Source organism: Amphibalanus amphitrite, unplaced genomic scaffold, assembly GCF_019059575.1.
Source record: "Amphibalanus amphitrite isolate SeventyFive unplaced genomic scaffold, NRLGWU_Aamphi_draft 000031F_arrow, whole genome shotgun sequence".
In the NCBI taxonomy this organism is placed as follows: Eukaryota; Metazoa; Arthropoda; class Thecostraca; order Balanomorpha; family Balanidae; genus Amphibalanus; species Amphibalanus amphitrite.
In genome coordinates this window covers 206,746-220,367 of record NW_024881527.1, presented here as the reverse complement: position 1 = coordinate 220,367, position 13,622 = coordinate 206,746, and the positions used below count along the sequence as shown (strand labels likewise).

Genomic DNA, 13,622 nt, shown 5'->3' with positions numbered 1-13,622 from the left:
TTTAAAATAAAATTACCAAACATTTTGAAAATAGTAACAAGTTAGCGTTTTCCATACGTCTGGCGTTTTCTGGCTAACGATGACCTTGAGAAACAGAATGCATGTTTAGCACAAAAATGTGGCTTTATAATTTTGTTGGATTTATTTATTAATAAAATTCGAATTCCATACAAAATTTTACAAGACCTAAGACAAATCAATTTTAACTTTGTATAAACATTTTTTGCTATAAACCACAACAGCTGATTTATTCGGTCAGCTGTTCCAAACGAAGTGCAAAGTTCCTGAACTTCCGTCTCCGAGGCAATCTGCGCGGGATCCGTCACGAGAGTTGTGCTGCTGGAAGGCATGGCGGTATAATCCGTTTTCCTGTTAATTATTTCATTGCTGGGGCCACGAATCCTGAAGAATAATTTGGTAAGATTCATAAGAATTGCTGTGTGTACATTGTTGCTTCAGTATAATCAATGATTCCCGAGTATAACCGAGGACGATTCAGACGACTCAGACTGGCCTAAGCAAAACAAAAACGGAAGCGTATTTTTGATCTTGCCATAAATGCAAGAGCTTTGTCATGTGGTAGGAGTAAACTTTACATTGATCATGCTGGATATGTATCAAAATTCACTGGGAACTTGTATTTTCAAATGCTTGATCTGTATCAACTTATTTTTTTATTATTGAGTAGAACAGTTGGGGAAACTACGAGGAGCCAAACAAAAATTGGATTAGCCAATCAGCGGCTGGAGTGGGCGGGGCGATGACCATATATGGTCATAAAATCAGACAACTTCATCTTTTCAACAAATTTTAGCATTTAAATGAAAAAATAAGGCATAAGAATGTTTTTTAACCACACAAGGCCTCCACTCACCCGGTGCATAATTAATTGGCGGCTCTAAATCGCAGAGTTACAACGCAAGGTCAAACCGTGATTAGCAAATATGGCGGATTGAAACAGACGCGCCAAAAAATGTAAGCAGTACCGTGGCTTAAAAATGTCATTATTTTTATTATTTTGTTTATGGTTTTTCTAATTGTGGTTAAGTTATTATTTTAAAATTAAATGTCTTTGTTTATTGTAACTAAATTAAATCTTTTAACAATTTTCTTTCATAAAACCAATCTATTTATTGAATGGCCAGCTGATTGTGACGCCCAGAACCTGCAGAAAAGCCGTTTTCCTATCGTCATTTTCGGGTCAATTCGCCGAATGTAATCAAATCACGCTAATTCCTAGTGAAAAATGGAAGCTTTTTCTCTCCAATAAGTGGACGCCATACCGCAAGTACCAGCTTGTTATACCGTTTTTCACCCTTAGTAGCGGGGGCTGCATTTATGCCCATATATGGTCATCAAAAGTCCATTTATTGACCAATCCATTTTTGACATTCGCCTCGTAGTTTCCCCAACTGAGAAGGGTTGTAGGTACTCGTATGTATGGTCTTGCAATTCTGAGTGGCCACTATAAGACTGAACCTACCTGAGTTACAGGCTGAGGTGTAGAAGGAATGCAGTTCAAGATGTAGGTACTCTGTGTTATAATTTGACCATTTACCAAATTATCTAGTCTTAAAAGATAAACTGAAAATTGTCTAAAGACATGCCTGTTTATTCTACTTCCTATCATGCTGCTGATGGTAATCAAGTATGTTTTAGCTGATGTACAAAAGTTTGCTGAAAATTCATCCATTTATTGTCAGTTTGGTAACCATTATTGCCAAAAGAAATTCAAGTGCAAAGGTCAAGGTATCTAATACTGCTTTGTTGAGAGGCACTCATTATTTCCCTAAAACCTCTGATTGCTCTGGAATGGCTCCACATTCAACTTATTTAATGGTAAGAATGTAAAAAGTTAAGAAAAGGAAAGTTAGTAATGATGCTGAGAAAATTGAATGTGTTAGGGACTTCATTTTGGTTTTGCAAATTTCATGGCCTCTTTATTAATCAACTGACTATATGTAAATTTTGATGTAAGAGCCCAGTTTGGCACTGCTACTGTTCCTACCTACCTTATGCATCTAATGTCACAAGTTTATACTTTCCTAGTCACAAATAAGTTCATAACATCTAATCCAATTTGCAGGGAAGGGTCAACTTATTTTTGATTAATGCAGATTTGATAAGCATAAAAAAGTTCATATGATTATCTAATGCCTAAAAATCTTAACATATTCATTGATCCAAGTTTTTTTTGGGAAGACCCTATTTAGTTTTTTTATGGAAATAAAAGTAAATAGCAGACTTGATCAAGTTGTGTTTGTAATGAACTCTTGTCCCTTGATGGCATGCTTGTGTAAGAGTTAATATTGCTATAATTTTTCCAGATGAAGTCTCTTAAATGTTTTGCTTTGAGTGAAACGAATGCATTGAAGCTAAAATCATCAAGATGGTCTTTTTGGGCATAGATGATGGGATGTATTTTGCATGCCAAGTGTTTGGGCTGCTAGCAACCACATTCTGAGCACTTAATGTCAATAGTAATGTTAACCGACAGCAGACTAACTGACCCACTGTTCTGTCGTCTGCTTGCTGGCAGAGGGTTGAGTTGGTGCGGCGTCGGTGGCTCCTCCATGTCTGCCTCTGTGGTCACGTGCATCGGCTGCCTGCAGTGCGGCGCCACGTGCGGACAGTGCGCCAGCCGCGCGCGCTCCGAGCTGGCGCTGCCGGCCGCCGGCATCCCCGTCTGCCTGAAGCCGCGCGTGCCCGGCTGCTCGGTGCGGCTGGCGCGCGAGCCGCGTGTCTCGGGCTCGGCGCCGCAGCTCGGTCCGGCCGGCCGGCCGCCGGCGCCGCTGGCCGCGCTCGCCCCCAGCACGCGACCGGCGGCGGCCGAGCCGAGCGCGCGGTCGGCCGGCCCGCGGGCCGCCCCCACCGCCAAGGACGGGAAGCGGATCCGAGACGTGTGCGACTTCGGCGACTCGGCCAAAGTGCCGGAGGCGGTGACGAAGAGGAAGAAGGACGACCAGCCGGCGGCGACGGCGGCCACGCTGGACGGACCGAGCGCCGAGCCGGAGATGGACGACAGGCCCGAGGCGGCGGCTAGTAACGGCGTCGGAGACCCGCCAGCCGCCGCGCCGAGTCCGACCCCAGTGGCCGAGACGCCCCCGCCGCCGGCGCCGGTGCACAGTCCGGCACCAGCACCAGTGCACAGTTCGGCACCAGTGCCGGTCCACAGTCCGGCCTCGGCACAGTCGCCGCGGGCGTCCGCGCCACCTCGGCTCCTCTACCAGGTGAGAGAGGGGTGGACACTGACGGGATGTGTTTATTGTGCTTTGTTTTAACGAGATGTTTGCGTTGCATTGACATCTCTGTCGTTTTCATGTGGCTTTCAGGTATGACCCTTTATCATCGTCGATAAATCTACAAGGGCGTGTATGTTTATCAAATGCTTATATAAATAACTATATCACTTTGGCACAGTCCCTTTTGCTCCTAACTTAGGCATGAAATATGTTCCAATGTCATCCCGTTAAATGTTCTGACGTTTGACGCGCTCCAGCCGACCCAGCCGCCGTCGTTCCTCGACTCGGATCCGGCCAGCGTCCTCCGCAATGTGGGCGTGGCGCAGCCGGTCGAGCGCGAGCCGCGCACCAAGGCCAAGACCGGCTCGGCGCCAGCTGAGAAGGCCGACACCAGCAAGGCGGACTCGTACAGCGACTCGGACCTCGGCAGGTAAGGCGAGAGCTGCTGAGAACGCAGTGGCGTCCCGGCGAAACTTTTTGCCATAACTAAATGGTCGCCACGTCAGTACTTAGCCTTGTTATCTCAGTCTTCACCGCTTGCTTAAGAACTGCTTAGACGAGAGTTGTGTTGCTCAGTTGAACTTGCTAACCATGCTGTACGTAGTCACGCGTGTGATTTCCACTGCAACACCTTGGGTAACGCATTGTTGTATTTTCAGTGACGAGGACGATTACTCTGATATTAGCGATCTGAGCGACCCCGAAAACGCCGATGACAGCTCGAAAGCGAACCCTTTCGCCGATGGAGACGATTCCGCCTCCGACTATGAAGGTAAGCGTTTCTGCACTTTCTCAATTAGCTGAACACATTTTCCAAAACGGAACATCGAATTATATGTAGCATTGTATTGGCTCATAAATAAGTCTCGTTCGAACGTGCGTCTTCCCTCCGAGCCGTGAGGTTGAACCTCGCGTCCCGTCCGTCCGCAGACAACCACTCTGTGATGAGCGGCATGACGGTGGCCTCCGTGTCGTCCCTGACGCCCTCGCTGGTCGGCGAGACGCTAGGCGGCATCTCGCTGACGGAGACGCCGGCGGCGCCCGGCACCGACCTGCCGGCGCTCCACCTCAGCCTGTTCCCGCACGTGCCGCCCACCATCAACTTCTGCCAGTACAACGAAAAGGTACGACACTGGATTCCAATGTTTGTGTTCTGATAGCCGAATCTTTGCGGGCTGCTAGGGTGCGGCGAAGCGGATCGAATGGTTCAGGATTGAGCCTTGGGAGGGTAAATACTAAATGGCATAATGTATCAGTGCACTTCGGTGGATCTGAGCACTGAGCACTGAGCAGCCATCTTTGTGGGTGTTCCCTCGGTAGTTTTCTCGATTGTTACTAACTGTAGGGTGTCACGACTTTGTCCCTGTGATGCGAGCTCGTAACTGCCTAGTTTGTGATGTGTGCTTCTGTCCGTACAGACGGAGGACCTACCGGCGGCCGTGAAGCGGCTGCTCCGCTGGCGTCTGAGCACCATCACTCCGCAGCTGGTGCGACAGACCATCACCAACTCGGGCCTCCGACTCACCAAAAGTGAGTTCCAGTCGCCCGGCTCTCCGCGCTATACGCCCTCCCCATCTCTCTGCTCCACTCTCAATCCTACTCCTCTCTCCGACACCCGGTGATGCTACCTTCTCCATCAGTGTAGTGTCTTCTTATTGTCCTTTCACCCGGCAGCTGCTGTCGCCTGTGCCACGCCTTACCCCTGCTCTTCATTGAACACTGTCGATTCACTGTCTAGTTAGATTTGGTATATATTTTAACTGTTTGGGTAGTCTTGCTTACGTGACGAGCATTTATACGGATAGCATATTGATTGTTGGCGTAAACTCGGTGCAGTTTTGATGTAATTTTTGCTACCTGACTGACGGATAACGTTTGACACGCAGTGGCGGAGACCTGTTTCGGGGAGGTATTTGATGAACAGCCTGCCGTCGGGTAACGTCCCAGGTATAACGCTCCTTGCCGCCGCCGCTAGCAGACGCAGTAACACTTCACTCGGGGTTCGGTTTGGTTTGCCTGCCTCTGAATAGATAATCTAGCGTTATCGCTTCGCCTCAGCTCAGCTTTCTGTTGTTTTTATTTCAGCAGCTTCCGGAGGTCCGGCCGAGTGCACTGTGCGGATGGCGCTGACCTGTGAGTGGCTCTGTCCTCAGGATACCTGCCCTCTGCTGCAGAGACGCCGAACTGGGTCGGCACCTGGGGCAAACACATGAAGGCCGAGTGCTTCAAGGCGGTGCGCGACTTCCAGAAGGTCAACCACTTCCCGGGCACCTTCCAGATCGGCCGCAAAGACAAGCTCTGGAAGAACATCTCAGCACTGCAGATCAAGTTCGGCAAAAACGAGTGAGTGAAAACTATGGTGCAGAAATGTGAACTTAGAGCGATTTTGACTGTGCGTTGACTACAAGTCTTCATGCGGGTCTTTTGCAACTGGCTATTTACAGACAAGTTTAGATTCGATGGCATGGCTGTTCGTAATCCTATAACTGTATAGTAACGTCTGGCCAGCGACATATGCAGCTCGACGCTGTAGTTTCCACTATGTCTGAGCGCGGGCCTGACCTCTCGCTACCCCCCGCCTCCAGCTTTGGGTTCGTGCCGCGGACGTACGTGCTGCCCACCGACCTGAAGGAGCTGAAGGTTGCGTGGCGACGGGACGGCGGCAAACGGAAGTGGATCATCAAACCGGTGGGTAACTGCCACGGTCCAGCTTAAGAGCGGCGAGCGCACTTTGTTACTGTGTGATAAACGTACTCTTGTCTGGCTGTCTGTTTTCGTCCGACTTCGGGCTTATTGGTTGTATAGCATAGGTCACCCTCGTGTCTGTTACGTACTTAGTCGTGTTGACATTTAGGTTAAATTTACCGTCTGATGAATCCTGTTCTTTTTGGGGAAAGATGTCAAAGTTCGGTTGTGTATGGCCATAGACCACTATATATCTATATATAGTGGTCTCTGGTATGGCATAAGAGGAATCGGAAATTTTATTCCATGGACATCCACTTTTCATGCACTGGCGTGACAACGGTTCATTCTTTGTCTATGCTGAAACTTTTGAAAAGTTTAGTCCTATCCAGAAACAACGGTAGCGTCGACTCCTACAAGTAACTACCGATGGTCTGCCTTTTCCCAGAATGTCACGCATGCAATATGACACTTGTAAAGCTTTTACGTTGAAGTAAATGATAGCCTTTAAATGTCACAGTTGCATGATTTTCCCTCCCTACATCTAACATGCAAAATGTAATATGTTTTGTTCTGTGATGCTTTAGCAAAGTTTTGGCTGTCGTTCGATCCTCACCCTGGCTGAGTCTTGCCCGGCACATTTTCTACAATCTGTCTCCCTCTCCTTCCCCGCCTCTCCTCCCCCCGACCCATTCCCTAAAGTTCGACCTGACCCTCAGTGACCCCGACCGCCTGACCAAACCCCCTCTCCTCGTACCCGTGACCGTCGCCTCTCTGACCGTCCGGCCTCCCTGACTGATCGTTCTCTCTCTGACTGCTCCGCTTCCCCGGCCGCCCCCAGCCGGCGTGTGCGCGCGGTACGGGTATCCGCGTGATCCAGCGCTGGTCGCAGCTGCCCAAGAAGAAGCAGCTGATCGTGCAGCGGTACGTCAGCCGGCCGTACCTCATCGAGGACCGCAAGTTCGACCTCCGCATCTACGTGTACGTCACCAGCTTCCACCCGCTGCGCGTCTACATCCACGACGACGGCCTGGTTCGGTTCGCCTCCGGTGAGCGGCGGGGAGGGGGCGGCGGTGGCTCGGACGGGTTTTTGTAGTGGGTGGAGGCGGCGTTTTTGTGGTGGCTGACGCCTTTCGAGTGTCGTATTGCTTTGACGCGCAATTGAGAATGTGCGCTATCATATTAACGTGACAACAGGTGCTCTCATTTATTTGAATCAACTGAATGTGAGTGAAAGTAAATGTCATGTGCGTATTTCTGTGACATATGATGGCTATGGGCTGGCTTAATTACAGTCTCATTATTGCAAATATTTTTTGTTCAGTGTTTTTTTCATCCCCTTGATATGGTGAAGTGACCGGTATTATTAGACAATAAGGGAACAATTACTTTGTTCAACTGAGTTTCTCTATATATACTTATGATTTTTTTTCCAATATCACAATGAAATCGGATTCAGTCGCCGGCCTCGGCAAATTTGGGAAACAAGTATGCCCCGCCCCTGTCCCATCCCTTTACTGTCACCTGACACCGTTCTGTCCCGCGACTGGTCCGTATTGCAGTGAAGTACTCAAATGTCGGGAAGACGCTGTCCGATCGGTTCATGCACCTGACCAACTACAGCATCAACAAGAACTCGGACGCCTACCAGCCCAATAACGACGCCGAGCTCTGCCAGGGACACAAGTGGTAAGACGAGGGTCAATTATGGCAGGCTGCCAGCCGCAGTGCTTTACTCTGATACGACATAGCATTTGCCTTTAAACACAAGCATACAAAATGTCGCAGAGTCAGATCCGGCATCTAGCAGGCTAGCTCAGTTAACATCCATTTGAATAATTTGGTGGCCGTTTAATGCGAGGTCGATGTACTTTTTGGCTTAGATCGTTTCCTGAGGCCTCTTGCACCAAAATCCTCTTGCACCAATGCTTGGATTATTTTGCATCGTATACCCAGTCCAAGTCTCAAATGCAACAATTTGCGTGCAAAATTTAGCAAGCACATGTAGGATTATGTATTGGGCTATTGCAAACAAATTTACCACCATTACATTAGCTTATTCTGAAACCGGTTTTTCGATTTTACCTAGCTAGGTAGTTTGGTGCAAGAGGCCTCTGATCGTGAAAAGCTGCAGCCCAATTCTCACCTAACCCCGTTGCGCGGCGTTTCAGGACGCTGAAGGTGTTCTGGGCGTACATGCGCGAGCGGGGCGTGGACACGGACGCCCTGTGGCGACGCATCATCGACATGGTGCTCAAGACGCTGATTGCTGGCGAGCACCACATCCTGTCGCTGTCGCGGCAGCACGTCGTCTCCAACTACTGCTGTCACGAGCTGTTCGGCTTCGACGTCCTCCTCGACGAGAAGCTGCGGCCCTGGCTGCTGGAGGTAAGCCGAGTGAAGTGGCTTAGATAGCGGCGATTGCAGCTGATTGTAGCATTATTTTCTTCAATCAGCGAAAAGCTTTGAGTGCAATGATCAACTGTGTATTTGCGCTGTGATTTGGCTGTGGAATTAAGTTATGCAAAGGCAAAAGGTGATTTGTGGTGATATGTGGTGAATGAAGGTGATATGAAGATGAAATTAGCTGTGACGGTGCGGACCTCGGCGATGTCCCACCTAGAAGAATGTGTGAACGGCACCGTAACATCTCCCCCTCTCCTCCCCCGCAGGTGAACATCAGCCCGTCGCTGCACTCGGCGGCGCCGGTCGACCTCAGCGTCAAGGGCCCGCTGGTGAGGGACCTCTTCAACATGGCCGGCTTCCACGTGCCCAACAAGCTGTCTGCCGAGCAGCAGCGGGAGGTCATCGGGCAGCTGTCGTGCGGCGAGGCGCTGCAGCGGCTGGTGCTCGACAAACGGCTCTACACGAGCGTCTGCAGTCAGGAGGAGCGCACCAAACAGACCGAGATGCTCAAACTGGACAGGACGCAGGTGAGGGGACCGCGGCGTGGTGAGAAGGCATCTCGGTGTGATGGTGAGTCAGCAATCCACGACGAACTTACAATACCGTGCATTGTTGAATACATTTAGCTAAGACTGCGTATTGTCCGTGTCCAGAAGAAATAAGGCCTGGCCTTGGCTGTTGTTGTTTTTTTAATTAATAGAAACGCAGCAACATTCAGTTGAGTAATCTTTGAACTGCACTGTAGATGTTTCCCATTGCTGGTATTGTTATTGAACGCATTCTTTTGGTTATGTTTCGCTGACCGTGTCATCTGTGGTCCACAGTACCTGACCAAGATCCTGGAGTGTCTGACGCCGGACGACGTGCGCCATCTGGTCCGGTCAGAGGATGAACTCAGCAAGCGAGGCGGGTACGTAATTATCAGACACACGGCTGCTGGCGCGAGCGGGCCTGCCTGATGCTTGAACTGCGGCCTGAAGCTGGTCGTCTCATGCCATGTATTGCAAGCTTCTTCTCTGTGGATGCCTCTTCGTCTTACGCGGCCTCAAGCGTATTGTCTTACATCACTCATGTTCGTATCTCCACAGTTTTGTGCGCATCTTTCCGACTGCGAGCACTCACCACTACCACCAGTACTTTGACAAGCCGCGCTACTACAATCGACTGCTGGACGCCTGGGAGACAAAGTACGGCCGCGACCGCGAACAGGGCCGCGGCCGGCTGCGCAGCCTCTGTCAGGACAAGTACCACCTGCACGTGCCCAGCAACTACCTACGGAGAAAGGTACGGATCAGTGGTGTGGACGAGCCGGTTAGGATAGAAGTGACAAACATTTAGAGATTTAGATGCGGCCAATGGATGCCAACTGGTAGTTTTGCGCGCTGATGCGGATAGAACTTACGACTTTCGTGCGTCGTTGGAGCTTTTACTTGGCGTGCTCTGGGGTTAATTTCTTCGGCTTCCTGTGCTATCCTATGATCCAATTCATTCAGCTGGTAATCATTTTTTTCAAACCATGGTAGCATGGTTCTTCACTTCCTTCTATGAATCTCACAGCTGTCCATAAAAGCACCGCCGTGCTCGATGCTAAGCCTGAGTTTCTCTTTGCCCGCGAGACAGGCGAGTTTCTGTTTCTGTGTTTGAAGCAAGTCTGTGTGAGCGCTGAGGTAGTGTCGTCGGCCGGCGCGGCGCCGGACCGTGCCGACCGCTGGACGTGTTGTCTGTACCGCCAGAGCTGGCTCGACGTGCCCACCATGGCCTTCCCGGAGGATATCTAGCCCCCAGTGAGTCCGCTACAATCCTCCGACTTACCTATCCCTGTCCGCTTTCAGTTTCGCTTTCCGCTTTTCCGTCCGTTTCCGTATTTAGCTTCAGTGCTTCCTGTCGAGTTCCTTCACATTTCCTTTCATCCCTTCGTCATTTCTTTATTTCTTCCCTCATGCTCTGCTTCCAGTACCTATTGACTCGCGCTGTGGTCAGCGTTAACGAGACATCCTTCGGCAGTGTGGCTCTTCTAGCGTTTTGTTTGCTTGCATGAAGTAGTTGCCAAGTTAGTAGTTTTTTATGGGTATTTATAATATTTCGCACCGTCGCGGTCTCGCGGCACGCGCCCGTCACCAAGTGAGGTAGGTTAAGTTTAAGGAAAAAAAGTTACTTGATAGCGTAGTAACTCATACCAGCAATTTGCCTGTCTTTGTATGCTCGCCGAAGCTGATGGCTGGACCAAGCTGAAAGTATTTGATACCATCAACGTACTTAAGTGAGTTTGAGTGAGCGCATCTGTTATCGATGACTGTGAGCTGTAAATGTAGACGCCCTTGACTGGAGGCCTTGGTGTGTACTGTGGGTCATGATTTGCGACAAGTGTTTGTCACCGTTGTGTAGGAGTAAATGCTATTACTTGGTGGTAAGATGTTATTTTATAATTTGCAAGGTCGGCCTCGTTGGGACTCCCAGCGATTTATCCGCCGTAAATAAAACTCGCCAAACCGTTGAATTAAGTAGATGCTGCTTTACCCGCGCTAGTTTAACCGCGATATCTCTACTATCGAAAGTAGCGCATTTGCGTGGCGGAACGAGGCACCAATTACTTGTGTGCTACAAGATAGACGTTTGCACTCGCCGCCTGCGTATAGAAGTCACTGGTGAAGTTCCGGCTCCGCCGCGATCCGAACACACCCGAATTTTCCGTCTGATCCGCCGGGAGCTGTTCAGGGTTCCATACTGACGCCACCACTTTTCACAGACGTTCACGGCTGAGGTGGTGGCGGCGGCCGAGGCGGCGCGCAAAGCCGCCCTCCTGGCTGCCACCAGCATCTCCACCCCGGCCGCGGCCAGGACCACCAAAAGGTGAGGACAGCACACTGTGTCCATGTAAAACTGGGCGACTATGCTAGCTGTCAAACAGGACTGTTATTCGCTCGAGCTATCTGGCCTGGACATGTTTTCCACATATTCTAATGAACATTAAAAGCATTTTTGTTTTTGATAGCGTGCACGTATAAAACTATAATCCTGTTAACCCGCGCCCCAGTGGCGGTCTCAGCCAACTTCGCCCTAGTGGGGGGGGGGGGGCATATGTTACCACCTACCTCTAACTCAAAAACTAAGAGGGCTAGAAAGACGCGGTAAAAAGCAGTCGATAGCTCTCAATGTGTACGTTTGAAAGTATTTCGGTCATTTTTCATCTTAGAGCAATATTGGGGTCACTGGAGGTCATCAAAGGTCACAATTTGCCGAATGTCATTGTATTTCTCAGAAAACATGCATTTATCTCAGGAACTATGATAGCTAGAAAAACGCATGGAAAAGCAATCGATAGCTTTTGAACTCTTCTTTTGATAAGGTCATTATCAAAATTGACCTCAGGTCAACGGTTTAGCCTCCAGAGGGCAAAAACTCCAAAAATAGCTGTTTTTACGAAATGTATTTTTCGAGAATAACTTTTGACTTAAAAACGCCACAACATTTCTATTGCCAGAATCGTGTTCCTCTCGCCGAGACGCGTCGAATTAACTATAATTTGACCTTGAAAGGTCAACTTGAAAATTTGACCTCAGGTCAAGGTCATGACCTGACCGGAAAAGGTCATGTTGCATATCATTCGATGCGTCTCAACAAGACAAACACAATGAGGCCATCCCCAGCGTCCTATCTCTTTCCAATCGAGAGTTATTGGCAAAAATCTGTTTGTAGCCTCAAATGACCTCAGATGACCTTTCTAGAGGCTATCAGCAAAAAAAAAAAACACCTTGGTCGTCACGGGTGGTCCAAATCATTGTGATTCTGAAATATTTGGACTGTTCCTATGCGTACACACGGATCTAGAAGCATTTTCATTTTTCTCCATTGACTTATAATGGTAAGGTCACGCCACTGACCTGACCTTAGGTCATGCATATAAAAAATCCGAGATATACAAGTTGTAGGCGCCCATAACATCATGCAATCCACCAAGTTTAAAACCTTTCTGACAAACACTGCCGGCTTGACATGATTGCAAACTTTTTTTTAGGCTTGGTCAGTTAACTTGACCTGGTGACCTAACCTGACATGACCTGGGGTCAAAAATTTCACACATTGTCCAAAATTGATGTACCAAAAGCTACTCCAAGCGGCGCCGCGGTTTTTTATTCACACGCAAAAAACGCGACAGGGTGGTAACATATGCCCCCCCCCCCCCCCACTGGGGCGAAGGTTAAACCTGTTGTTAACCCTGCTATAATCCTGTTGAGTGTTCTGTAGAGTGCTATAATCCTGTTGAGTCCGACAATCACTGTCGTTTGGGTGGCATGTTTCACCTAGTGTTTCCCACTACCCTGTAGTGTCTGACCGTCCCCCTCGTATACTCGGCAGCTCGTCATCTCTGTCGGCCAGCCGGACCGTGTCTTCCGACTCTGGCCTCAGCTCGATGGAGACGGAGACGGCGGGCCGGCCGCGGCCGCGCACCGCCGCCGGCCGGCCCTCGCTCACCGCCCGGCCCGGCTACAAGAGCCTGCCGGCGCTGAAGCGGGCGCGCCCGGCGCGGCCGCCGTCCACCCCCGCCCCGACCCCTGTGCCGGTGGTCAGCCCCGACCCGGCGGCGGCGGCCATCCTGGCGGCCTCGGCGCCCGTACCGGTGGTGGTTCTGGAACCGGCGCCGGTGCCGGTCGGCGCGCTGCCGCCCACCAGCCCGCTGCGGGTACAGGGACAGCAGATCGAGCCGTGCAGTCGGCCCGGCCACCCGTCCTGAGCGGTGGCCGCCGTCCGCCCAGTGACCAAATGACCAGTGACTCGCCGCCAGTGACTGACGAGCGGCTCAGTGACGAGCCGGCAGAGCCGCAGCCAACAGAGCGGCACGTGATCTGTAGTCAGCGCGCGCCACGCACCGCGCTGGGGAGGGAGCCCGTCCGACCCGCCCAAATTGGAGAGCATGAGCGGTGCTAAGAGCGCGGGGACCGCCGGCCCGGGCGGACCAGGCAGAGGGCACCCTGTGCCTTCGCGTCTCATCCTGACATCGTTTGTGCTCGCCATGTTCGATGCGTTCTCTTCTCGTTGTGTGAGACAGATTCCACGCCGGAGTTGTATCGATAGAATATTTATATGGGTCGTTTGTAATACATAATTTGGCATCAACTGAAAATGCTGACTTGTGGATGAAGAGGAGTTAAGGTCAAATCAAATCAAATGAGCTCAAATGGGCTCATTTGAGCTGCTGGAGGATGTTCCTGAGAGATCGGCCCGTTTTTGTACGTTAACATCACCGATAAGTCGCATAGCGTAGCGAAGGCAGCCAGGTCCAGGTTCGAA

The 13,622-nt window shown here is 50.3% G+C and overlaps 1 protein-coding gene across 4 annotated transcripts; it reads left to right on the top strand.

The window, feature by feature from the left end:
* Nucleotides 1-300: 300 nt before the first annotated feature.
* LOC122368190 (tubulin polyglutamylase TTLL4-like) lies at nt 301-13,455 on the top strand. 4 transcript variants are annotated; one of them, XR_006254200.1, is made up of 17 exons: nt 301-417; nt 2,540-3,230; nt 3,500-3,672; nt 3,902-4,014; nt 4,173-4,366; nt 4,661-4,772; nt 5,417-5,585; nt 5,828-5,930; nt 6,769-6,976; nt 7,490-7,616; nt 8,099-8,315; nt 8,600-8,860; nt 9,158-9,243; nt 9,422-9,617; nt 10,067-10,117; nt 11,080-11,183; nt 12,690-13,455. XR_006254200.1 is itself a non-coding variant. In XM_043341910.1 (16 exons), the coding sequence occupies exons 2-16, from the start codon at nt 2,574-2,576 to the stop codon at nt 13,063-13,065; spliced, it is 3,096 nt and encodes a 1,031-aa protein (XP_043197845.1). In that variant the 5' UTR covers nt 301-417; nt 2,540-2,573; the 3' UTR covers nt 13,066-13,455. The 4 variants fall into 4 exon arrangements, 2 of the variants coding, with proteins under 2 accessions (XP_043197845.1, XP_043197839.1); XR_006254199.1 differs by having other exon boundaries at nt 5,396-5,585; XM_043341910.1 differs by lacking the exon at nt 10,067-10,117.
* The last annotated feature ends 167 nt before the right edge of the window (nt 13,456-13,622 follow it).

What these genes read in the sequence shown, in the direction of transcription:
- LOC122368190 (XM_043341904.1), top strand. Translation starts at nt 2,574, where the DNA reads ATGTCTGCCTCTGTGGTCACGTGCATCGGCTGCCTGCAGTGCGGCGCC. An exon ending in AGCGACTCGGACCTCGGCAG is followed by an intron (nt 3,673 to 3,901) that starts GTAAGGCGAGAG and finishes TTGTATTTTCAG; the next exon opens with TGACGAGGACGATTACTCTG. An exon ending in ATCAAGTTCGGCAAAAACGA is followed by an intron (nt 5,586 to 5,827) that starts GTGAGTGAAAAC and finishes CCCCGCCTCCAG; the next exon opens with CTTTGGGTTCGTGCCGCGGA.